Source organism: Ursus arctos, unplaced genomic scaffold (assembly GCF_023065955.2).
Source record: "Ursus arctos isolate Adak ecotype North America unplaced genomic scaffold, UrsArc2.0 scaffold_5, whole genome shotgun sequence".
Classification (NCBI taxonomy): Eukaryota; Metazoa; Chordata; class Mammalia; order Carnivora; family Ursidae; genus Ursus; species Ursus arctos.
Genome location: NW_026623067.1, coordinates 35556540 through 35581677, shown reverse-complemented (window position 1 = coordinate 35581677; position 25138 = coordinate 35556540). Strand labels below are relative to the sequence as shown.

The window sequence follows — 25138 nt, the reverse complement described above, 5'->3', positions numbered from 1 at the left end:
CCTCACCAAGTCCCTGACCAAGCTGGCACCCGGATCTCAGCATTCTAGCCCCCAGAACTCTGAGAAATAAATTTCTGTTGGTAAAGCCACCTAGTCTCTGGTATTCTGGTACAGCAGCCCTCATTTTTGAAACACTTCCCTGTTTTGCCTTCTAAGACATTACACTTTCCTATTTTTTTCCTACCTCACTTGCTGCTCTTTCTCAGTCTCTTTTGTGTGTTTTACCTCATCTTCCCCTTCATTCTCCTTTTCATCCATCAAGGTATTAAATGTTGGAATGCCCCAGGGCTCTTTCTTAAGATATCTTCTATATATGCTCATACCATGTCATCTTGTCTTATGTCTTTAAATACTATGTGATGGGGCGCCTGGGTGGCACAGCGGTTAAGCGTCTGCCTTTGGCTCAGGGCGTGATCTCGGCGTTGTGGGATCGAGCCCCATGTCAGGCTCCTCCGCTGGGAGCCTGCTTCTTCCTCTCCTACTCCCCCTGCTTGTGTTCCCTCTCTCGCTGGCTGTCTCTCTCTCTGTCGAATAAATAAATAAAATCTTTAAAAAAAAAAAATACTATGTGAAAATTGTGTCCAAATTTCTATCTTTAGCTCTGACACTTCCCTTATTTCCATACCCCTCTATCCAGTTGTTTAATCACTCTTCCTAGATGTCTAGTAGGGATTTCAGACTTAACATGTCCAAAACAAAACTCATGGTTTTCACCCATAGAGACCTGCCCCTTCTCACACTCTTTAAATTTCAGTAAATGGAATTGCTGTCCGCCTCATTGCTCAAGTCAGAAGCCTGGGAGCCGTTCTTGATTACAACTCCTGTTCCCCTATACCCTGTATCAACTCCCTCAGCAAGTTACTCTTAACCCTGCCACCCTAGGGTATTTGAATTTATGTATTTTCTTTCATTTCTACGAGCTTAGTCCTAGACATCATTATCTGTTCCCTGGACTACTATGGTAGACCTCTGTTTCCTTGCCTCTCTATTCTGCAGTCCATGAGTCATAGAGCAGCCAGTCATCTTTCAAATTTAAGATATCACATCATGTTACTTCCTTGTTTAAAATCCTTCAGTGGTTTCTGTTGCTTTTAAAATCTACATTTGTTTGCCTGGCCTATGCGGCCCTGCATGATTTGGCCCTTGCCAGATCTCTGCGCTCATTACCTACTGCTCTTCTCTGTTGGGAATATCCAGCCCAATGGCCTTCTTTCTTCCTTGGGGCTTTTATACTAGCTCTTTCCTCTGCCTGGAAGGTTCTTCCCCTAGATCTTCACATGGCTGACTTCTTGTCATTTATGTTTCAGTACCTGTCATTCCTAATGTTTTTGTGTGTGTGTATATATTTGTTTATTGTCTGCTCTTCAACACCCCCTTCACCAGCCATAAAATCCTTGAGATTTGACTTTCTTGTTCAGGGATGCATTTCTGGAACGTAACATGGTGTCTGGTAGACTCTCCTTAAATATGTGTTTAAAAATGTATTATTATTTATTGAGATATAGTTGACATAGGATGTTATATTAGCTTTAGGTGTACAATATAATTTGATTTATGTATATATTGTGAAATGATTACCCCAGTAAGTTTAGTTATCATACATAGTTACCATTTTTTTTTCTGTGATGAGAACTTTTAAGATCTACTCTCTTAGCAACTTTAAAATATACAGTACAGTATTAACTGTAGTCACCATGTTATACTTGACATTCCCTGGACTTAATTTATCCTATAACTAGAAATTTGTGCCTTTTCTACATTGTTGGTGGGAATGCAAGTTGGTACAGCCACTCTGGAAAACCGTGTGGAGGTCCCTTAAAAAGTTAAAAATTGAGCTACCCTATGATCCAGCCATTGCACTACTGGGTGTTTACCCCAAAGATTCAGACGTAGTGAAGAGAAGGGCCATATGCACCCCAATGTTCATAGCAGCAATGTCCACAATAGCTAAATCGTGGAAGGAGCCGAGATGCCCTTCAACAGATGACTGGATTAAGAAGTTGTGGTCCATATATACAATGGAATATTACTCAGCAATCAGAAAGAACGAGTTCTCAACATTTGCTACAACATGGATGGCACTGGAGGAGATAATGCTTAGTGAAATAAGTCAAGCAGAGAAAGACAACTATCATGATTTCTCTCATCTATGGAACATAAGAACTAGAATGATCAGTAGGGGAAGAAAGGGATAAAGAAAGAGGGGGTAATCAGAAGGGGGAATGAAACATGAGAGACTATGGACTATGAGAAACAAACTGAGGGCTACAGAGGGGAGGGGGGTGGGGGAATGGGATAGACCGGTGATGGGTAGTAAGGAGGGCACATATTGCATGGTGCACTGGGTGTTATACACAACTAATGAATCATCGAGCCTTACATCGAAAACCGGGGATGTACTGTATGGTGACTAACATAATATAATAAAAAATCATTATTAAAAAGAAATTTGTGCCTTTTGGCCACCTTCATCTATTTCACCCCTCCCCTTCCCACATCCTGTGTCTAGCACCCACCAGTCTCTTTTCTGTATCTATGAGGTGCTTTTTCCTAAGATTCCACATGCAAGATTATATAGTGTGTTCTCTCTCTCAGATCTCTCTCTCTGTGTGACTTAATTCACCTAACATATTGCCCTCATGGTCCATTCAGGTTATCTCAACATAATATCCTTCTTTTGTATGGCTGAAAAATATTCCACTGTGCATATATACACCACATTTTAAATTGGGTCACCTGGGTGGCTCATTCGGTTAAGCGTCTGCCTTTGGCTCAAGTCATGATCCCAGGATCCTGGGATTGAGTCTTGCATTGGGCTTTCAGCTCAGCGGGGAGCCTGCTTGTCCCTCTCCCTCTGCCTGCCACCCCCTCTGCTTGTGCTTGCTCTCTCTCTGTCAAATAAATAAATAAAATGTTTTAAAAAAAATCCACTCATCCATCAGTGGACGTTTAGGTTGTTTCCATGTCTTGGGTATTATAAATAATGCTGTAAGGAACATTGGGGTGCAGATACCTTTTGGAAAGTTCAGATAAATACCCAGAAGTAGAATTGCTAGATTGTATGATAGTTCTGTTTTAAAAATTTTAACGCACCTCCACACTGTTTTCTATAGGGGCTGCACCAATTTACATTCTCAACAACAGTGCACAAGAGTTCCTTTTCCTGCACGTCTTTAACACTTGTTATTTCTTGTCTTTTTCATATTAACCATTCTAACAGAAATGAGATGATAGCTCCCTGTGGTTTTGATTTGCATTTTTATGATCATTAGTAATGTTGAACACCTTTTCATATGCTGTTCGTGTGTTCAGCAAACACCTGTTGGCCATTTGTATGTCGTCTTTGGAAAAATGTTTATTTAGATGCTTTTCCCATTTTTAAATTGGATTTTTCTGTTGAGTTGTGTGAGTTCTTGATATATTTTGTATATCCCTATCAGATATATGACTTGTGAATGTGTTCTCCCATTCCATAGGTTGCCTTTTCATTTTGTTGATGAAGTCAACAGGAGCTTTTTCATTTGATGTACTCCCAGTTGTTCATTTTTGCTTTTGGTGTCAAATCCCAAATATCAATGCCAAAAATGATGTTAAGGAGCTCACCCTCTGTGGTTTTTTTTCTAGGAGTTTCATAGTTTCAGGTCTTACATTCAATCTTTAATCCATTTTGAGATTATTTTTGTGTATGGTGTAAGATATTTGTCCTGTTTCATTCTTCTGCTTGTGGCTGTCCAGTTTCCTCAACACCATTTATTGAAGAGATTCTTCTTTCCTCATTGTATATTCTTGGCTCTTATGTCATAAATTAATTGGCCACACATGTATGGGTTTATTTCTGGGATTTCTGTTCTGCTCCATTGATCTATGTGTCCGTTTTTATTACCAATAGGATACTGTTTTAATTACCACAGCTTTGTAATATAGTTTGAAATCAGGAATTATGATGCTTCTGGCTTTGTTCTTTCTCAAGACTCCTTTGGCAATTCAGAGTCTTTTGTGGTTTCATACAAATTTTGGGATTGTTTGGTCTACTTCTGTGAAAAATATCTTTGGAATTTTGGTAGGGACTGTGTTGAATCTGTAGATTGCTTTGGGTAGTATGGACATTTTAACAGTGTTCTTCCAATCCATGAGCATGGCATATCTTTCCATTTATTTGTGACATCTTCAGGTTTTTCATTGGTAGCTTTAATTTTCAGTGTACAGGTCTTTCACCTTCTTGGTTAAATTTACTACTAGGTATTTTTTCTTTTTGTTGCAGTTATAGATGGGACTGTTTTCTTAATTTCACTTTCTAAATATTTGTTTATCGAGTGAATGAATGAATGATTTTGAACTCATTTCCAAACTGAATTCTTAAACAGAGTAAGAGTTATCTAGGGAAAGAGGGGAAGAAAAAGGGGAAAGAAGTATCCAATTAGTGTGTCTCAAATGCATTATAGGTGTTCAGGAGATGTTAACCCCCCCGGTGTTTGACATACCTAGGTACAACCTGGGAACAGCACAGAAAGCATCCATTCCTGTGCTGAACTACTCAGAGGGCATTCATAATGCAGCAGAGTGTGGCTACAGGCCCCATCCCTGAAAACAGCAAATGTTTTGAAGGATAGCTGGCATTTGCTTACCCCAGTGCAAGGTGCTGAGAGCATTCCAAGGAAGTCTTCTACTAGTTTGACATCTGTTTAAATAGTCAGCTGCTACCTATTGAGGACAAGAGGCAGTGGAGTCAGTGGAACACAATGATCCAGGAGTCCTGTGAATATAGTATATAGCTGTTCTGAAAGATAAAGCAGAAGGGCTGAGCAGGGGTTCCTGGTGGGCACAGCTTGGGGTGGTGGCCCTGAATTACTATCTTCAAATATATCACATTCTTCTGTCTGAAACTGAAATACGTTTTTGTGGGATCTAAGGGTAACTGCAAGGTAGCTATTATGGTATAGACTGCAAATAAGAGCTGCTTCATTATTTAAAAATTTTTGATTTGGAAAGTTTAATTGCATTTGCAATCCTTTTGCATTAGTACAAGAAATCCTTCCTACAACTGACTTCTTCTGTCAGTAATTTCCTGCCTGCTGGATTTCTTTCTTTCTTGGGACTTTGCACTAGCTGTTCCCTCTGCCTGGAATGCTTTTGTTTGCCAATAAAAGAAAAGGCAGAGGGATTAGATTCCTTAACTACAGTTTCAATTGAGGTTCATTTTAGAATGTTTATAAAAAACCTTAAAATTTTCGTCCACCTATCCATGAATAAAGTTTCTTGTGGATGATGAATGTCAAAAATTGAAGAAATTATCATTAAAAATTCTTTAGCAGAAATTGCATGTAGCCTGTTTCCATCCCGTCTTCCTTTCTTCCTTTTTAAATAATTCAATAAAAAAATTTAGGGCTGAGCAAAGTAGGCATTTGCATCGACGTTGGGGGAAAGGGGCTATTTGGCATGGGATATCAGAACCTGAATAGAGTGAGGAGGAAGTCTATGAGGGGGAGGATGGTAGCAGCCTCTATGGTTGTTGAGAGCTTGAGAGAGGTGAGGAGGTTTTCTGCACAGGATGATGGTGACAGCAGGGATCTGACACAAGAATTTGGACCTAGAGGGAGAAAAAGAAGGCAGTTAGATTGAGAGGCAGAGTTGGTAAATGCTGGCTACTTCAGTGGGGGTGAGAAGGGTGCTTGCTGGCCTGGCACCATGTGTCAGAGCTTGATTGGGATGGGGAGGCAATCTGTGCAGGAGGGTGGTGGTCACCTGGCATGGGATATTGAAGCCCAGTAGGATGAGAGGGGCCTGTGGCAGCAGTGATGGGCCAGCAATGTGTCAGAGTCTGAACAGGGTAAGGAGGACTTCTTTGTGAGAGGGTGGTGGCAGGGCAGGAAGTTGATTACACACAGGCAGGACTGAGTCAATAAGTAAATATATTGAGGATAATGCCGCCAAGTTTTTCACTGTTCTAAATATGGAATAGGAAAAAAAAACTGTAATAATTCTGGTATTGTATTGGAATTGGAAGTAGTGATGTGAACTCAGGGTTTGATAGATAAATGTAGAAATGTTGATGTAAATGCATAGATTTTATACATGTAATATATGTGTGTAAATAATATACTATGTGTGTATATATACATACATATATTTCCCTGTCTCTGAGAACAGGAGTACCCCTAAAATAGGACACATCTAGTGCCCTATTTTGATTTCAAAGTCCCATTCTCCACTAAAAGGAACCAAGACTTCTTTGGAGACGTAGCTCATTTCAGGACAGGGCAGAGAAAGTCCAAAGTGAGCCAGAAATATCTTGGTAGTAAAGTAAAAAGTGCTCAAGGAATTATGGGAACACGTTAAAAGAACGCAGATGTGAGTTTGAATGAGTTTCTGGTGGCCAAATCTGGATACTTTGAGCATCAAAATAAATAATATCAGATTATAACCCATTGAGTAAAATAGGAACCCATGAGTCCGTACTGATATAAACAACTGAATATGGGACGCGTGGGTGGCTCAGTTGGTTAAGTGTCTGCCTTTGGCTCAGGTCATGATCCCAGGGTCCTGGGATGGAGCCCCATGTTGGGCTCCCTGCTCAGAGGGGAGACTGCTTCTCCCTCTCCCTCTGTCCCTCTCCCCGCTCATGCTCTCTCTCTCTGAAATAAATAAACAAAATCTTTAAAAAAAACAGTTGAATATATAATTGGGGTGAAGAGAATACATGTAGAATGAATAATTGAGTTAGAAAATTGCTGTTTTGATACCATCATAGTAATAATTCAGCCAAGAAGCATTGGTGAATATTACAAACTAGTGGATGAAAGTTTGGTGAAGAAAGGAATATTATGTAGTCTCAAAATACCGCCCTACAAAATACTTACTAATTACAAAGGGGTAAAAAGCAACTCTATGGTAGATAAATCTGACAGATACACCTTAATTGAGTGATCAAAGTTAGTATCACCTGTAATGAAACAAATAGAAATCATGTGCCACCTGATAGCTGTACACGTCACCTCAGTGACATTCCTGCCCAAAATAAATAACCTAATGATGAGGGCATAGCCGACAAATCCAAATGAGGGACATGATACAAAATAATTGGCCTTATGATCTCCAAAAAAGTTGAGTTCATCAAAGTCAAAGGAAGATGGATGTACTGTTATAGATTAAAGAGACTTTAGCAGACATGAAATCTAAACACAATGTGTGTTCCTGGACTCGTAACTTTCACATTATTGGGACAATTGTTAAAACTTGAACTGGGCTTCTGGGTTAGTTGATAATAATGGATCACCGTTAGTCCTGAATGTGATGGTTGTCTTGTAGTTATGTAGGAGAATGTTCTTATTTATAGCATTTATACACTGAAGTGTTAGCACCGGCCCTGGGGCATCCCATCATGTTGGCAATTTACTCTCAACTGTTCCAGGAAAAAAGTTATTTGTACTATTGTTGTTGCAACTTTTTAATAAATTTGGAATTATTTTAAAATATAAAGAACAGTTACGTATAAATGAGTAAGCTAAATTTTCTCATGAAAACATTTTGATAACTTATTATATATCTTCTCTATTGAAATTTTTTCATTAAGGCCTATATAGATTAACCAAATCATTTCCAGTTTATCACTGCACGTTGTACGAATATTCTCCTTTTTTGTGTGTGCACTATAATATGAAAAAGCCTGTGTCACATTATTTTAGGCAGAGGGAGTCACATATGCAAAAGCCTGGAGCTCAGAGAGTATGTCTTTTAGGAGACCTGCAAGCAGTTCAGCGTGTCTGGAAAGTGTGGAATTGGTGGTGGGCTAGCTGTCAAGAGAAAAGACATGTAAACTCTTAACTATAGGAAACAAACTGAGGGTTGCTGGAGGGGAGGTGGGTAGGGGGATGGGGTGATTGGGTGGTGGGCATTAAGGAGGGCACATGATGTGATAAGCACTGGGCGTTATATGCAACTGATGAATTATTGAACTCTATGTTTGAAACTAATGATGTACTATATGTTGGCTAATTGAATTTAAATTAAAAAAAAAAAAAGACAAAACATGTAGCAACCTTAGCTAGGTGGTAGTCTCGTTCACTGACTTAGGGGATGTATGATAATTCACTTCTAGGTCCTAAAACTGATAAGCAAGAGCACAACATTAGCGAGAATGCCCCCCAAATGTCTAGGAACTGCCTGAAACCATTTGTCTAGAAACTGCCCCAGGATGCTTCTTGACCTCAGAGTTAGTCACAAATTGCTTTAAACTTGTGCCTGCAGGAGGCACACCTGAGAAGCGTGAAGAGGGATGGAGAAGGTGGCCGGCCTCTTCTGTATCTACTTTCAAATAATTTAGCAAAAAGATACATGTGGTAGGATAATTTACTGAGATACTAACTTGCCTTTTGTTCTGCTTTCCTGCCCTATTCCAAGAATGCTTTTCTGCTTTCTTTCTTTGAGTTTTTGTTCAGCAGGGTCAAGGCAGTACAATTGCCTTTTGTTTTTCAAAGGTAAATTCTTTGAGGGGCTTATGCTATGTGGTCTCAAGAGAGGAGAGAGGCAAGAACCCAGGAGGGAGAGTCTGCTACGGAAACCTCAAAGAGAGATTTATTTGGGGAGGAGAGCTACATGGCGTAGTGGGGACCAGGATCCAGTCCCTCTGTGCTGCTCCATTGTAACCTCCTGGGGATGTGGCCCGACTTTAGTGTGAAATGGCTTTGTGGTATGGTGGGTACCTGACCCTTTGTGTTAGGGCTCCTAGCTGCAGCTGGAAGGTGAGTTTCAGGAAGCAGCAGAACCCCCTTCCTGTAAGTGACTCTGTCCTCTTAGACAAAGAACCTATCAGCAGTGACCACAGATCAGAGAGTTGTCCGTAAGTATCTTGGACTGTGTAAAACCTGAAATTTTTGTTCTGGGGATAGGATGTGGCCCCAGTATTGACTGAGGTTAAATCAGTTTAAGGAGTGCTGGCTTAGGATGAGATTTAATTTGTTAATAAAGAACATGGCTTTTCTTACACCTAGAAGTATGAAGTAAATTTCGTACTTACCGTACACATTTATAGCTCTAAAACTGTAGGAGACATTACTTACACATGAAAAGACATTGTTTTTTTTTTTTTTTTTGCCAGAAAAAAATCAGCATAAGTCTTTAGTTGTACCCCTTCTGTAAGAGAAGTGGGATATTCTGATTTGATACATGCGTCCAGAAATTAATGCCAGATGAACTCAGGATGCCTCAACAATTTTGGTTTTCTGTTAGTCTTTCTAAACCAAAAGCTAAACTGTAGTGGAAAGGAAGGTACAGGCCATTCTGACATTTGGTAGATGAAGGTGCCTTTCTGCTCTCTTCCCTTTCCCAGGGCTCCCCGAGCTGACTTAGGGCTGGGAGCAGGTCTGGGGTGAATACCAGTTTAATTCCAGTGTTCTTGCAACTTTATCTTCTAGACAAAAAATCTCATTCAAATTCCCAAACCTCATATTTCTTTTAATCTTATTTTGAGTCAGGAGAAATCGAGCCTCGAGACTTCCTTTGTGACAGGCGGTCAGTAGACTTCGGATAAATGATAACTACAAGTATAGAGTGATGACCCAACTCCTACATTAGCAGTGTTTTTATTTTCTAAATAAGGAAGCCTACCCAGGAACTGTACCAGCAAGAGTGTTATGGGCTTAGCCATGTGTGACAAAGTTGTTGACTGCGGGTGAGAAGTTAGAACTCTGCCACCAGCTGCTTGTGTGGCTCTGGACATAGCATTTCAACTCTCTGGACCACATGTGTCACTTGAAAGTTTTGGAACTGGATGACCATTAATGGGTGTGTCCATGCTCTATCTTACTAAGATTCTAGAGTGTAGAATAGGAAGATTCTTTGAAAATTGAAATTCAGGGTAATAAGGAGCCCTATCAACCCTAAATGCTTAGATATAATGGGATTTAACTATTTCTAGTAGAATTTTTGAATGTGCCGGTAAGATCAATGCAGTGTTTTTACAAAACCATGCTTAAACTTGTGATGAAACATAGAAAAAGTATTGCTGTCTATTTTGGTTGAATGCTGTAGATAAGCATGTCAGACCCAGGTTAAAAACAAATCCCCCAAAGCTAACGGAAATAAGATGGGAATTAGCAAATTATTAGAATTTGAACAGAATTATGTGCAGTTTTGATCCTTGAAAGAAACTCCTTAAAGGTTACTGATGAATGAAAAGTGCTTTATATATTCACTTCAGAAGCTGAAAAATAGACCATATTCAGAATCCCGGGCAGCAAAATAAAATAGATTTCATGTAAATTAGGCTGTGCACATGGCCAATCCCAAACAAACAAATCACTGCTGTGTATGCTGAGAGATCTCAGCCAGTGAGTGTCATACGAAATAAGTTCCTCAAGGAGCACACAATTCTTGATTTCATAGCTGCTAATCATCATTACACTGTTGCTCATATAAATCTTGCCTATTTTTATTTTTCCCACTGTTCTTCTCCTGGTTTTAGTAGAAAAAATGTTTTTCTCTAATATTAATGTGGTGAAATTATGATACTAAATACCATTTAACTAAAAATGTTGTTTAGATCCTGAATGATCCAGATAGGCTTTATATATAATCTGAATTCACTGAACAATTGCAGTTAAATACCCCTCTAGCAGTTTACTGAGTAGAATAATCTCTGCTCTGCTCTGATGTTCGGTATGTATTTAGAAATGAGGAGGGACCAGATTCCTGAGGACTGAAAATGTGTATGGTGTATGAATGTTTATTTCATTCACAGGTCTGAGCATAGAACACTGTATAAATTAAATCTCACGCTGTATTGTCACTCTTTAGGTTGATGGAAATTTGATCTCAGTGCACAAGTTCTCTGTATAAGTGAGGAAAAGAAGCTTTATAAGTTGTCCACATTCCCAACTGTACTACAGGCTGAAACTAGAAGCTGAAGATGGACTTAACAGGTAAAATTAAAAACTTGCTTTTCACATTAATCTGACACATGCCTCCTGGAGAGTAAAATATTCAGTATAAAATTTGCTGAAGGAAATAAATATTGAAAAAAAATTGAAGTTCTTACTGGACTAAGTAAAAACAATATATTAAAAATGTAAGTTTTATTGGTAATATAAATATAACTCATAAAATTAAAAACCAAAGTTACATAATTTATGTAATTTTAAGGAATGTCATTCTGTGACCCCTATATAAAATGTGTTGGTAAATCACTAAATCCGATGTAATTTTACCTGGAGAAATTCAGGCAAGGTATGTATAGGCAACTTTGTAGACACAAATGAGTGAGGTCTTATACCTCTACATATGGATACTTCTGGGTGGTTGTATAACACACTACCATACACTGGGTGACTTAAACTACAAAGTTTTATTTTCTCATAACTCTGGAGTCTGGAAGTCAGATATCAAGGTGCCGTAGGGGTTGGTTTCTGGTGATACCTCTCTTTCTGGCTTTCAGATAACACTTTCATCCTCTGTTCAAACATGATCTCTTTGCTGTGTATACATGGGGGAGAGAGGTCTCTGGTGTCTTTCTCTATCTCTCTCTTTTTTTTTTTTTTTTTTTGAGAGAGAGAGATAGAAAGAAAGGGAGAGCGTGAGTGGGGTTTGGGGGGATGGGGGAGGGGCAGAGGGAGAGAGAGAATTCCAAGCAGTCTTCATACCCAGCATGGAGCCAGTGAGGGTTTTCATCTCATGACCCTGAGATCACGACCTGAGTCGTGAATCCCTTTATTTAACTTCAGTTACCTCCCTAAAGACCCTCTTTCCAAATCTAGTCACAACGTGGGGTTAGGGATTCAACATATGAATTTGGGGAGGTGCCCAGTCCCTAGCAAGTGTTTATGTCCTTGAAGTTTTTTTTTTTTTTTTTTTTTTTTACTGTCATTTAATGGATTTTTAGGAAGAAGCTATAGAAAATGGGTTTAGTTTGCCATGTTTTAGTTTGCATATTCATGAAACCCTTCTAACTATAGTTCCTGAATCACTTTGAGATAAAGAATGAAAGTTACAAGGCTTTCTTCCTCAGATTTTATCTTCATTGGTGTATGGGGGGAGTGGCCTCATCTCGTCCCTCTTCCCTCTTTCAGTGTGGGGCTTGAAATCACAACCCTGAGATCAAGACCTGAGCTAAGATCACGAGCTGAATGCTTAACTGACTGAGCTACCCAGGTACCCTATCATCCCTCTTCCTTCTGACTCTACCTTTTGGCCTTCCATCTTTCAGTTTTTCCTTTGTGGCTCTTCACACTGAAATATTCAAATTTCATTTAAACAGAGTTCTCTGATCAAATTGTCATTTGCAACTACAACAATCTGTGCCCTAAGGTGACGTTAACTAGACACATTAATGATGTGAAAATGGTAATATCTTTCTTGAATTTTTAAAGAATTTTTAGTTTTTAAGTTGAGAAATATAAGCAAAGGGATTCAGAAGGATATTAATGTGTTTCTTCTCCTCCTCCTTATTCTTACTCTTATGCCTTATTTTTCCTGTCCATTGCATTTATATTACCTGACAAGTTGGGCACAAACTTTTTTTGTGTGATGCAAGGCTGGGTGGTAAATAGTTGGCAGATCATAGGCAGTGTATCCTAAAGCCTCAGTTTTTTTAGCTGAAAGATTGATATAATAATAAAATACACTTCTGAAGATCCCTGTGAGGACTCATTAAGATAATGTATAGCACTTAGCATCAGGTATTGAATAACATTGGTGATCTGGTGGATATTTGCAAGACAGAAGTAGAGATGTGGAATCCTCTTGTATGAGTTAGGTTTAGTTTACATAAAAGAGGCTTAAAAAGATAGATATTTATTTATCTCTGACCTAAAAAGCCTAATGATAGGCAGTTAATGGCTGATACAGCAGCAGCAGCAGCAGCAGGAACAGCTGTAAAACAGAAAATCTCTCTGACCTGTCTCCTCTTCAAAATTTAGTGGTTTGGTGAATGCAATCGTGATCTACCTTATCATAAAATAAGAAACTTAACCCACTAAGATCATTTGATCACCACGTTAGGTCAATTCAACTCTTAATTATCTCTCAATTAATTCATCCTTCCCACCCAATCCCTACTGCCTGTGCCTTACTCCTGGCCTTGGAGATGCTAACCATTAGTATTGTGTACCACACTGGCATTCTAAATGGGCTCTTTCTCAAGTCACACCCTGCTCTAATCTCTCTTCTATACATTTACTATGGGATAGTCTTTCTAAATGTAAATCTCTGTTATCCTTCTCTTTAAAACTCGTCAGTGGCACCATGTTATTTATAGAACTAAGAGCTGGAAAGTTTTCGAAAGACAAGCGTAATCCTTCTGATCTAGCCCCTGCTTACTATTCTAGCTTCATTTTCTTTTATTCCCATCTGAGGTAGGCAGAATAATGGTTACCTCAAAGATGTCCACATCTTAATCCCTGGGACCTATGTATATATTATGTTTATGACAAGGGGGAATTAAGGTTGCAGATGGCATTAAGGTTGCTAATCAGTTGACTTTAAAATAGAAGGATTTTCCTGGATTATCTGGGAGTTAGAAGAGTCAGTGTCATAATGAGCCAGTGTGAAACTCAACTGGCTATAGATGGCTTTGAAGGTGGGAAGTTGCCAAAAGCTAAGACATACAGGTTGCCTAAAGAAGCTGGAAAAGACAAGTCATCAGATTCTCCCCTGTAACTTTGAGAAAAGGAACCAGCCCTGCCAACACCTTGATTTTGGCCAACTGAGAGGTATATTTGATTTGTGACCTACAGACTGTAAGATAATTTGTGTTTTTAAGCCACTAAATTTGTGGTAAGTTGTTGCAGCAGCAATAGGAAGCTAATTCACCATCACACCTTGATAATTTACTTGTGCACCTCCAAACACAGTAGGTATATATACTGTTTCCTGTACTTGGAATGCCTTTACCTTTATGTAGGCCTCTTACACCTACTTCTTTTATTTTTTAATTATGACATGTTAGTGACCATACAGTACATCATTAGTTTTTGATGTAGTGTTCCAGGATTCATGGTTTGCGTATAACACCCAGTGCTCCATGTAATACGTGCCCTCCTTGATACCCATCACCGGGCTGGCCCATCTGCCCACCCCCCCTCCCCTCTAAAACCCTCAGGTTGTTTCCCGGAGTCCATAGTCTCTCGTGGTTCATTTCTCCTTCTGTTTACCCCCCCTTCATTTTTCCCTTCCTTCTCCTACCAATCTCCCTGCTATTCCTTATGTTCCACAAGTGAGTGAAACCATATGATAATTGTCTTTCTCTGCTTGACTTATTTCACTTAGCATAATCTCCTCCAGTCCTGTACATGTTGATGCAAATGTTGGGTGATCATTCTTTCTGATGGCTGATAATATTCCATTGTATATATGGACCACATCTTCTTTATCCATTCATCTGTTGATGGGCTTCTTGGCTCCTTCCACAGTTTGGCTATTGTGGACAATGCTGCTATGAACATTGGGGTGCATATGGCCCTTCTCTTCACTACGTCTGTATCTTCGGGGTGAATACCCAGTAGTGCAATTGCTGGGTCATAGGGTAACTCTATTTTTAACTTTTTAAGGGACCTCCACACTGTTCCAAAGTGGCTGTACCAACTTGCATTCCCACCGACAGTGTAAGAGGGATCCCCTTTCTCCATATCCTCTCCAACAATTGTTGTTTCTTGCCTTGTCAATTTTTGCCATTCTAACTAGTGTAAGGTAGTACCTCAATGTGGTTTTGATTTGAGTTTCCCTGATGGCTAATGATGTTGAACATTTTTTCATGTGTCTCTTACCTTTATGTAGGCCTCTTACACCTACTTCTTTTATTTTTTAATTATGACATGTTAGTGACCATACAGTACATCATTAGTTTTTGATGTAGTGTTCCAGGATTCATGTATGTCTTCATTGGGAAAGTGTCTGTTCATATCTTCTGCCCACTTTTTGATTTGATTATTTGTTTCTTGGGTATTGAATTTGAGAAGTTCTTTATAGATCTTGGATACCAGCCTTTTATCTGTAGTGTCATTTGCAAATATCTTCTCCCATTCCATGGGTTGCCTCTTTGTTTTGATGACTGTTTCCTTTGCTGTGCAGAAGCTTTTTATCTTGATGAAATCCCAAAAGTTCATTTTTGCTTATGTTTCCCTTGCATTTGGAGACATTTTACACCTACTTCTGAAGTTAGCTTCTATCAGAAGAATTTACAGATTGGATTTCTGCTCATTTCTGTCCTAACACATTATATTTGTAATCTTTCTTTTTTTTTTTTTTAATAAGATTTTATTTATTTATTTGACAGAGAGAGAGACAGGCAGTGAGAGAGGGAACATAAACAGGGGGAGTGGGAGAGGAAGAAGCAGGCTCCCAGCAGAGGAGCCTATTGCAGGGCTTGATCCCAGAACGCTGGGATCACGCCCCGAGCTGAAGGCAGACGCTTAACGACTGAGCCACCCAGGTGCCCCATATATTTGTAATCTTTCTTGTACTACTACTTCCAAGACTGTTGAGCTCCTGGAGGCCAGGGACTTTTATCCACAGTACCCAGCCCATGAATGAATTAAATATGATGAATAAATGAAAATGGAGTGGTCTAAATGCTTTTGTTTTAGAAGGCTCATAATCTGGTGTGAGTCTGTGCATGTGTTTGTACTTGGGTATGTATGTTTTAGGGCAGAGATATTCTGAGAAATGTCAAATTGTTAAGTCCTCTGTCCTAGTTCATTCAGGCTGCTATAACAAAAATACAGAGACTGGCTAGCTTATAAACAACAGAAATTTATTTCTCAGGTTGCCTGGGTGGCTCAGTCAGTTAAGTGTCCAACTTTTAATACCAGCTCAGGTCATGATCTCAGGGTTCTGAGATCGAGCCCCATGTGGGCTCCATGCTTGGTGTGGAGCCTGCTTAAGATTTTCCCCCCTCTCCCTCTCTCTCTCTCATCTTAAAAAAAAAAAAAAAAGGAAATTTATTTCTCACAGTTCTAGAGGCTGAGAAGTCTAAAATCAAGGTCCCTGCAGATTTGGTGTCTGTTAAGTACCTGGTTCTTGGTTTATAGTTGGCCATCTTCTCATTATGTCCTCATATGATGGAAGGAAGACTAGAAAGCATTTTGGGATTTCTTTTTATAAGGGTACTAATCCCATTCATGAGACATCCACTCTTATGACCTAATTACCGTCTGAATTACCACCCCCTCAAAATACCAGAACATTGGGGGTTAGGCTTCAACATATGAATTTGGGGGGACATAAAACATTAAGTTTGTACCATTCTCTGCTTCTGATAATCTACCCCAACCTCCCACATATCTGGCTGTAAATTAAATATCTGTTATTCCTAGAGTTTTACATGTAAGAATTCCAGGTTCATTTGGGGTCGGAACATGAATCTGGTTCCAAAACCAAGGTAGCTTACCTAGCTTTCAAGACAATTAGTGGCCAGCCTCCACTGTTACCTGTGAGTGTGTGTTTGTATGTAGGGTAGGGTGGAATGGTGGGCTATACACTGGCTGGCCTATGGCTTCCTCCAATGGACAAAAAGCCAGAAGCTACTGGTTACATCTTTTTAAACATTTTTTTAATTTTAAAATTGAGATTTTACTGACCTGTAACATTGTATTAGTTTCAGGCATACAACATAATGACCTGATATATGTATGTATTGCAAAAATGCTTACCACAAGTTGACTTAGCTTTCTTCATCATACATAATTAAAGTTTTTTTTTTTTTCTTACGATGAGGACTTTTAAGATCTACTCTCTTAGCAACTTTCAAATATGTGGAACATGAATGTTAACTATAGTCACCATGTGGTTCATTACATCCCCAGGACTTACTTACCTTGTAACTGGGAGCTCGTACCTTTTCTCTGGTCACTTCTCCTAAATTTGGGAAGCTGTCATTTTTTTACACTAAGCCCTTCTCCTTTGACATCTCTTCTCATGTGAAGGAAATTGCTATAATTCCCTTCTGAAAGCCTACATTTTGTACCCAAGGTAAAGAAATACACAAACAGTCAAATAAGATACAGTTAGTATCTCCACAGATTAAATAGGTCTGTGTATTCTTTTGCCTCAGGACAGTCCCTTTTAAAGCCAATCCTCATGGTGGCTTTTTAAATAAATAAATAAATAAATAAATAAATAAATAAATAAATAAATAAAATTATATTGTTATTTTGTTATTAAATATAATAATATTAATTTATTATTAATATTAGCATATGAACTAGCATGGGCCACTTGATTCTTTGACACATCAGGTTCTTTCTTTTTTTTTTTCCAATATATTTTTTAAGCAAAAAGCATTTTATTCAGAGTATTAGTCTTAGATTGCCCAAGAGGGGAAGTGGAAAGAGGCAAGTGCCTTTGAGTGAAAAATGTGAGAGGAGCCCCAATAATGACATTTTTGCCATTCTGTCAACTGTGGGGTTCAGAGTCAGACTTCATTTAGTAAAATAAGTAATGTGACCTTTCACATATCATCATGATGGTAAAAGATTCATACCCAAACACATCATTATTTTTCCTCTATAATATCAATTCAAGTGCTTCATAGTATTTTTAGCTAAAGAATCATTATTTCCTTATTTTTTAAATTAGCTATTTGAGGGAAATTAGGTAGTTTGCATTTTTTCTACTATGAACGGTATTGAAATCCTTGTAACTAAATCTTCACACAGATCCTCACTTATTTCCTTAGCATAAATGTCCAGAAGCATAATAACTGGTTTGAAGGAATGGGCCATATTTTAAGGCTTTTGATTTGAGTTGCAAAAGAGTCCACTAGAAAGATTGTAGCTCATCATAAATGACAGAAAGTGCCCTTTTGGAAGGTACCTTGAGGAAATAAAAATGGAACATGTCTTAGTTTGTTAGGGCTTCCATAACAAAATACCTCAGAATGGTGGTGGCTTAAACATCAGAAATTAAAAAACAAAACAAAACAGAAATTAATCTTCTTGCAGTTCTGGAGTCTGGAGGTCCAAGATCAAAGTACCAGCAGGGCTGGTACCAAAGAGACGTCTCTTTGGCTTACAGATGGCCATCCTCTTGCTGCCTCTTCATATGGTCGTTCCTCTGTGCACATGTACCCCTGGTATATCTTTCTCTTTGTATAAGGACATCAGTCGTATTGGATTAGGGCCCCACACTAAGAGCCTTATTTTAACTTAATCACTTCTTTAAAGACCTCATCAATTACAGTTACATTCAGAAATATTGGGGGCTAGGGTTTCAACATATGAATTTTGGGGAGGGGACACGATTAAGTCCATACCAGAACCCTAACTGCAAAAAGAGACTCTTGGATGTCAAGAAAAGTTGATTTAAAAAAATTGGAGTTGCTGCTTTCCAGAAATACAGGTTATCATAGTTTTCCCTTTCTTCTGTAGTTCATTCTTTTTCCCTTTCGCCCATTCTCTTTCTTTTCCTAGGTATATTTCAGTACAGTAAAGTATACCCAAAATACACCTTTTCTAGTGTGTAGTTGTAGGAGTTGTGTAACCACCACATTCAGTTACATTTTTTGTAATCAAGCTTGCAAGAGGGATGGAAACCAAATGTATAGATTTCAGTTATATTTTAAATTTTTGTTTTGTTTTGGAAGGCTGAGACACTGGTAAGCAAGGTAAAACCAAGAAACAAACTCAGGCAATGATCTGAAAGGTAAAATAGGAAAAAAAAAAGTTTTTCTTCTTGAATTATCTGAGGGTTAGGAAATTAAGTGCTTCATTTAAGTGTTTATATAATACTCCTTATTCACTGTGCCCACCTTTACCAATCCAATCTCCAAAAAGAATCTAACATGCCAATTATCTTGCATTTATCCTGGCTTCATAAATGTCACTTAAACATGCTTGTGTTGCCTCCCTATAGGTAAGGGTTTTTTATTTTTTAAAAAGATTTATTGATTTACTAGAGAGAGTGAGCAAGCTCATGAGTGATTTTTTTCCCTATACTGAGCCACCCAGGTGCCCCAGGAAACCGGCATTTTTATACGGTCCAGAGCCCCTATATGTAAGGTTTTTAATCAGACATATGCCTCTGCGAAGCTTTCCTAGTCTTTAGAAATTAAACCCATAATGGATTCCCAATTAGGTGGTATGGAGGATTTTGAAAAAACAATATAGGAGAAAACTATTACTTTGGAATTTATAGTTTGGATGAGAAAATAAGTTATGGTCTTAATCACTTTTTCCTTCAGAAATTCATCTTTTACTATTATAACCTTTTTCTGTACGGCTTTTTTTTTTTTTTTTTTTTTTTTTTAGACGTAGGGATAGGAGGGGCAGAGGGAGAGAGAAAATCTTAAGCAAGCTCCATGCCCAGGGTGGAGCCCTAGCCAGGGCTCAATCATACAACCCTGAGATCAGGACCTGAGTCTGATGCTTAACTGACTGCACCACTTAGGCATCCCTAAAATACATTTCTTAAGGTCTAATCTCTCATGTGAGGTGTAATCTTGGGCCGGGAAAACAGTGCCCTGTAAATATCCCATATCACCTTAAACAACTATTATGTTCATCATCTCCCCCACTGCCTCCAAAATAGTTTCCTTTCTTAATTTTGTAGTTCTTTCATGCTACAATTTTAGTGTTCCAGATTTTAAGCACTGAAATTCTTTTGTTTTCCTCATTCTTTATCATCAGTTAGCAAATCCTGACATACCTGAATTTTGTGGATTTTCTGTAAAAAAAAAAAAACTTCCTACTGTCCTCTTTTAATCAGGAGTACATTGATCACTGTCATGCTGTATATCATTCTTGTTATCTGCTTCTCCCCAGTAGGATATAAGCTCTAGGAGGGCAGAAAAGTTTGTCTGTTGTTTACTGCTATATTCCCAGCACCTGGTATGTTTGTTGGATGAATTGAGCACTTAGTATGTACCAGCCACTGTGCGTTTACATACAGAATTTCATTTAGTTTTTAAAACCACAGTGGGGAAGTGTTACATTGTTTTGAGTTTCAGATGAAAAACTGGCTACGTTTTTAAAAAAGGTTAAGTGACTTGTCTAAAGTCACACAACTGGATGATCACACACAGTAGGTGGTAGTACCAGACTCTAGTTCGTCCTCAAGCCTTGATGCTTAATCTATATGCCTTTGAAATAATTTTGACTACTATCTAAATTTCAAGGCATTCCGTAAGTGTCAAAGACTCTAAACGTATCTTACCCATTACTATTTTCTATTAAAAACCTCTTGTTCCACACTAGTCTGCTTGCTGTTCCTTGAACCTTATTTGATTTTTGTTCCCTCTCTATTTTGCTCATGTAAAGTCCCTTTAGAAATTTTACCCAGCCTTTGAATCTGAGGTTGAGTGCATGTTCCACCTCTTTCACCATTCATTCCTGAATACTCCAGGATGCAGCGAGGAATAACTCTTATTAACCACGTCCCTCTTCTTTTATCTTGCTTTGCACATAAAGGTTCAATAAGTGGAAGCCGTTATAACTTGCTTGCATTTGCACCTGAGTGAGGGTCGGTCGGTAAGGCACTTACCAGGGGTGCGTGATATTTATATGTTATGTCTTTGTGTTGGGCCCCCAGTTTGTTATAAAATGCTTTAAAAAAGCTAACGTGTTGGGAATAAAGCAACGCGTAGGTAACGTATACCTACGAAACGATGTGTTCCCTTTAGTAAAATGAAAATGCCATCTGTCGGAGTGCGGGAGGCGAGGCTGAGAGGGGCGTCGGGAAGGGCTTTACGGATGGTCTCGCGCCACGCCTCGGTCGGAAGTCGGAAGCGCTTGTGCACGCCGTCGCCCTTCACCTGGCCTCGGGCTCGCTTTGGCACAGGGCCACGTGCCAGTGTTCTAGTTTAACCGCGCGTCGGGTCCCCCGTAAACGGTTAGTAACCGCCTTTCCCGACCAGGCCTCTACCCTCCATCTTTGTGCGGACCGGGGACGGGGGGGGGGCGGAGAGGATGCCAGGTGTAGTGGCCCGGCGGAACCGCGGCGGGTAAATCCAAGCCCCCAACCCCAACAGTCAAGTTTTCAAAAATCCCGCGCGTGGCGCCCCAGGCCGCATCCGCTGGGAATGGCCCCCAGCGCGCCCCCGCTCACCATCCCCTACCCCCAAGCCCAGGGAGGGGGGGAAGGCGTCAGGATGGCAAGCAGGTTCTGCACAGAGCCGGCGCCGGGGCTAGCGCGCACCGGGGAGCGCGCCCGTCCAGCGGCGGCCGAAAACGGAAGTGGGCGCGAGCGGATCGCAGTGATTGGCTGAGCCCACATGTCTCTCAAGGGGCTGGCGCGAACGCCACTGCGGAGTTGGGCGAGGGGATACGGCAAGGGGAGGGGGCAAAACACTGGGAACAGCCGCGGGGCTGGGAGGAAATGAATTGCGGAGGTACGCGGACAGCAGGGAGAGTCCCTGGTCAGGGAATGCGGGGGAGCCAGGGTGTGAAAGCGGGACTGTAGAGGCGGTGGCGGGAGCAGCGCAGGCCGAGGGCTTGAATCGACCGCGGAGGGCGGGGAGTCCGTGACCGAGAGCGGCGCTGCGGCGCGGTAGGCGGGACTAGGGAGAGCGACTCAGGGATTGGCGGGCAGCGCTATGCTACCGTACGTCGGCGGTGACGCACGCCTCGGGGAGGGTGCGCGCGCGTTCAGCGGCCTCTTTGTGTGGTGCCCAGATAGGGGAGCGGAGGTGGCGGTGGCGGTAGCGGCGGCCTTGGTTGTCTTCCAGTCTCCTCGGCTCGCCCTCTAGCCGGCACCTCTCCCCTTCCCTCCCCCTTCCTTTTTTCCTCTTTCCCTCCCCTTCCCTTTTTCCCTTCCCCGTCGGTGACCGGCGGTGGCGGCTCCAGCAACGGCTGGGCCCAAGCTGTGAAGAGGCCTTAGCCAACGATAACGGCGACGGCGAAACCTCGGAGCTCGCAGGGCGGGGGGAAGGCTCGGGCCGTGGAGATGGAGAATTCCCAGTTGTGTAAGCTGTTCATCGGCGGCCTCAATGTGCAGACGAGTGAGTCGGGCCTGCGCGGCCACTTTGAGGCCTTTGGGACTCTGACGGACTGCGTGGTGGTGGTGAACCCCCAGACCAAACGCTCCCGTTGCTTCGGCTTCGTGACCTACTCCAATGTGGAGGAGGCCGATGCCGCCATGGCCGCCTCGCCCCATGCCGTGGACGGCAACACGGTGGAGCTGAAGCGGGCGGTGTCCCGGGAGGATTCGGCGCGGCCGGGAGCCCACGCCAAGGTTAAGAAGCTCTTTGTCGGGGGCCTTAAGGGAGACGTGGCCGAGGGCGACCTGATCGAGCATTTCTCGCAGTTTGGCACCGTGGAAAAGGCCGAGATCATTGCCGACAAGCAGTCCGGCAAGAAGCGTGGCTTCGGCTTCGTGTATTTTCAGAATCACGACGCGGCAGACAAGGCCGCGGTTGTCAAGTTCCATCCGATCCAGGGCCATCGCGTGGAAGTGAAGAAGGCAGTCCCCAAGGAGGATATCCACTCCGGTGGGGGCGGAGGCGGTTCTCGGTCCTCCCGGGGCGGCCGAGGCGGCCGGGGTCGCGGCGGTGGTCGAGACCAGAACGGTCTGTCTAAGGGCGGCGGCGGCGGTTACAACAGCTACGGTGGTTACGGCGGCGGCGGTGGCGGCGGCGGCGGCTACAATGCCTACGGAGGCGGCGGAGGTGGTTCGTCCTACGGTGGAAGCGACTACGGTAACGGTTTCGGCGGCTTCGGCAGCTACAGCCAGCACCAGTCCTCCTATGGGCCCATGAAGGGCGGCGGCGGCGGCGGTGGCGGTGGCAGCAGCTGGGGCGGTCGCAGTAACAGTGGACCTTACAGAGGCGGCTATGGCGGTGGGGGTGGTTATGGAGGCAGCTCCTTCTAAAAAAAAAAATCTAAAAATGCCTGGGAGTGGCTATAGGGGTAGCTCTTTTCAACAACCCAGCTAGGGTCAACTCCTAAGTTCCTTCCTCTCCCACCGCCTTCCCCATTTTGCCCTTGGGGGAGCCGCTTCTAAGGCTGCTTATCCTTGGGGGTGTTGCCCTATTTGCCTGCCACCTCTCTTGTCTCTCCCTCTGAAGATGGACTCGGCCCCACATACACATTTTTGTGTTACAGTCATTGATGGACTATATTTTTTTATTATTACTTGGACCTTGGTCGTTTTTATACTAGCAAAATGTCTTGTTTTAATTTGTGTTTTGGGGGGGGTGGGAGTGAACTTGCTGATTCTGTAGCAAAACCTGGGCGGGGGTTGGGGTGGGGGGGTAGTTTACTTTGTTGTAAGGACTTGATATCTGGCTACAGCGTTTTCTATGAAATCTACTTGGATCCCATGCCTGAAATTTGGAAGCATATGTACAAAAATCATTTTTACGTTTTATTTTTAATAAATCATTGTGTTTGACCGTATATGTCTAACATTTTTTTTCTAGGATTCATTCCGTACCGTTTTAAGGGATTAGTTAAAAATTTTTCGTGTTAATTCTTAATTCTTGATGTGTATTTAGAGAAACTTTTAAAAGGTCCTTTGGTGGTTTTTTTTTCTGTTGCCCTTCTAGTGACGTGTTGAATTTTATCCCTTACAGGCAAAACTTTTGAAGTGGTGGATGTAGCTTTTTAAAATCTTTAAAGTTTTTGTGCATCCATCTCTTGTACTAAGCGATTTGCTTATCATCTTGACATGGTTGGTCACTTCTTTCTATGAGAATTTACTTCAAAGTATGTACTGTGTAGTTCGAAAAGAAATAGTTTGTGTTAAGCATGTGTTTTCATTCATATAAACTGTTTAAAAATTTTCAGATGGCCTAGTTTCATCCCTCTTACTGGTTTGTCTGTAATGAATGGTTACAAATAAGGGTTATATTTTACCCTTAAACTAAATGCTTTTTTGTATTTTCAGAGCAGGTTTAAACGTTTTTTCCTATAGCTGAACTGTTGTCCTCTTGGAAATCCTTCCCCCAACCTTTGTAGCACCATCTACTGGCAGAATGGCAGTACATCTGCAAAACAATTTGTTTAAAAAACTTGTTTAGGATAATCGCATCAGATTTAGAAGTTTTGCCATCAAAAATCTGTGCAGACTTTGGTTACACATTTACTTGTAACTAAGATGGCTTTACGGGAATGTAGTTAACAGTCCATATCACAATTGCCCTTTCTACATGAGATTTGAAAATGTAAACTGCTATGCATAGCTTGGGCAGTGGCCCCAAATTGCTATGACAACTAATGAACCAGCTACGTGTACTGGTATCTTAGGTGCAAGTTGTAAAACAATATTTGTGTATTCTGCTTGGTTAACAAATGTATATTTGTAGCCCTTTCATGCAATAGAATTCAAGTTGTTGTTTATAAAAAACAAAACAAAACGATATAGGAGAAAATTGCCTTCCTGGATAGAAATATAGAATAGCAACGTTTATGGATATCACAAATAAAGAATTCAATTCTTTACATGATTGAGTGAGAGTATGTATAACCTGGTGGGTGGGTTCAGAGTACCTATAATGTAGTACACTTGATTTAATGTTATGGTAATATTTCTAACTTGAATATTGCATTCAAAAGCCCAACTGTATAGTAAGAAGCTTTCTAAAGGGAGGTTAATGGGCTTTAAAGTAAAAGACTATTATTAGCATTGACTTTGTTTTAGTTTTTGCTGCTGTATATTTTTTAATATCTTAATTCTTGCCAGATTTTTTATCTTAATTGCTAGGGTTTTCATTTCGAGAGATATGAGGAAAGGTGAAGCTTGGGAGGCTAGATTGTGGCTGCGCAATGGTCACTTTGACAATGAATAGCTGATGTTTGGTACAGTTAACTTGAGTACACCTCTATGACAAATGGGATAGTTGTTTTTGCACATTGAGTAAATACAAATTTTTTGCTCTTAAACGGTTCTGCAGTTTCCTTAAACTTATTTTTCGTTTTTAGTGAAACATGATACTACATGTGGGCTTCTTCATTTGGTAGTTTAGTCCTGTTTTTTGAGTGCCTCTAAGATACAGAAAATGATATGCTTAAAGTTTTTATTATAATAATTATTCTGCTTTCCTTTTATTCAGCTTTAGCGGGAAGATCCAGTTCTTTGGGGTCAGCTGGAATAGTCAGTCCCCTTTTTGGAGGGTTTCCAAAGTCTAATAAGGTTATTGTTACTTTGTATTCCCAACATAGTGACTTCTAAAAAGTAAAACGAATGATGTAAAAGGATTACCTGTTAATTAGAAAAGCAA

General features: G+C 40.8%; 1 protein-coding gene across 1 annotated transcript; it reads left to right on the top strand.

Moving 5' to 3' along the window:
- The first annotated feature begins 21513 nt into the window (after nucleotides 1-21513).
- HNRNPA0 (heterogeneous nuclear ribonucleoprotein A0) lies at nucleotides 21514-24359 on the top strand. Its single transcript, XM_026508050.4, has one exon. The coding sequence runs from the start codon at nucleotides 21865-21867 to the stop codon at nucleotides 22786-22788; it is 924 nt and encodes a 307-aa protein (XP_026363835.1). The 5' UTR covers nucleotides 21514-21864; the 3' UTR covers nucleotides 22789-24359.
- The last annotated feature ends 779 nt before the right edge of the window (nucleotides 24360-25138 follow it).

Coding starts and splice junctions, on each gene's coding strand:
- HNRNPA0 (XM_026508050.4), top strand. CDS start 21,865: ATGGAGAATTCCCAGTTGTGTAAGCTGTTCATCGGCGGCCTCAATGTG.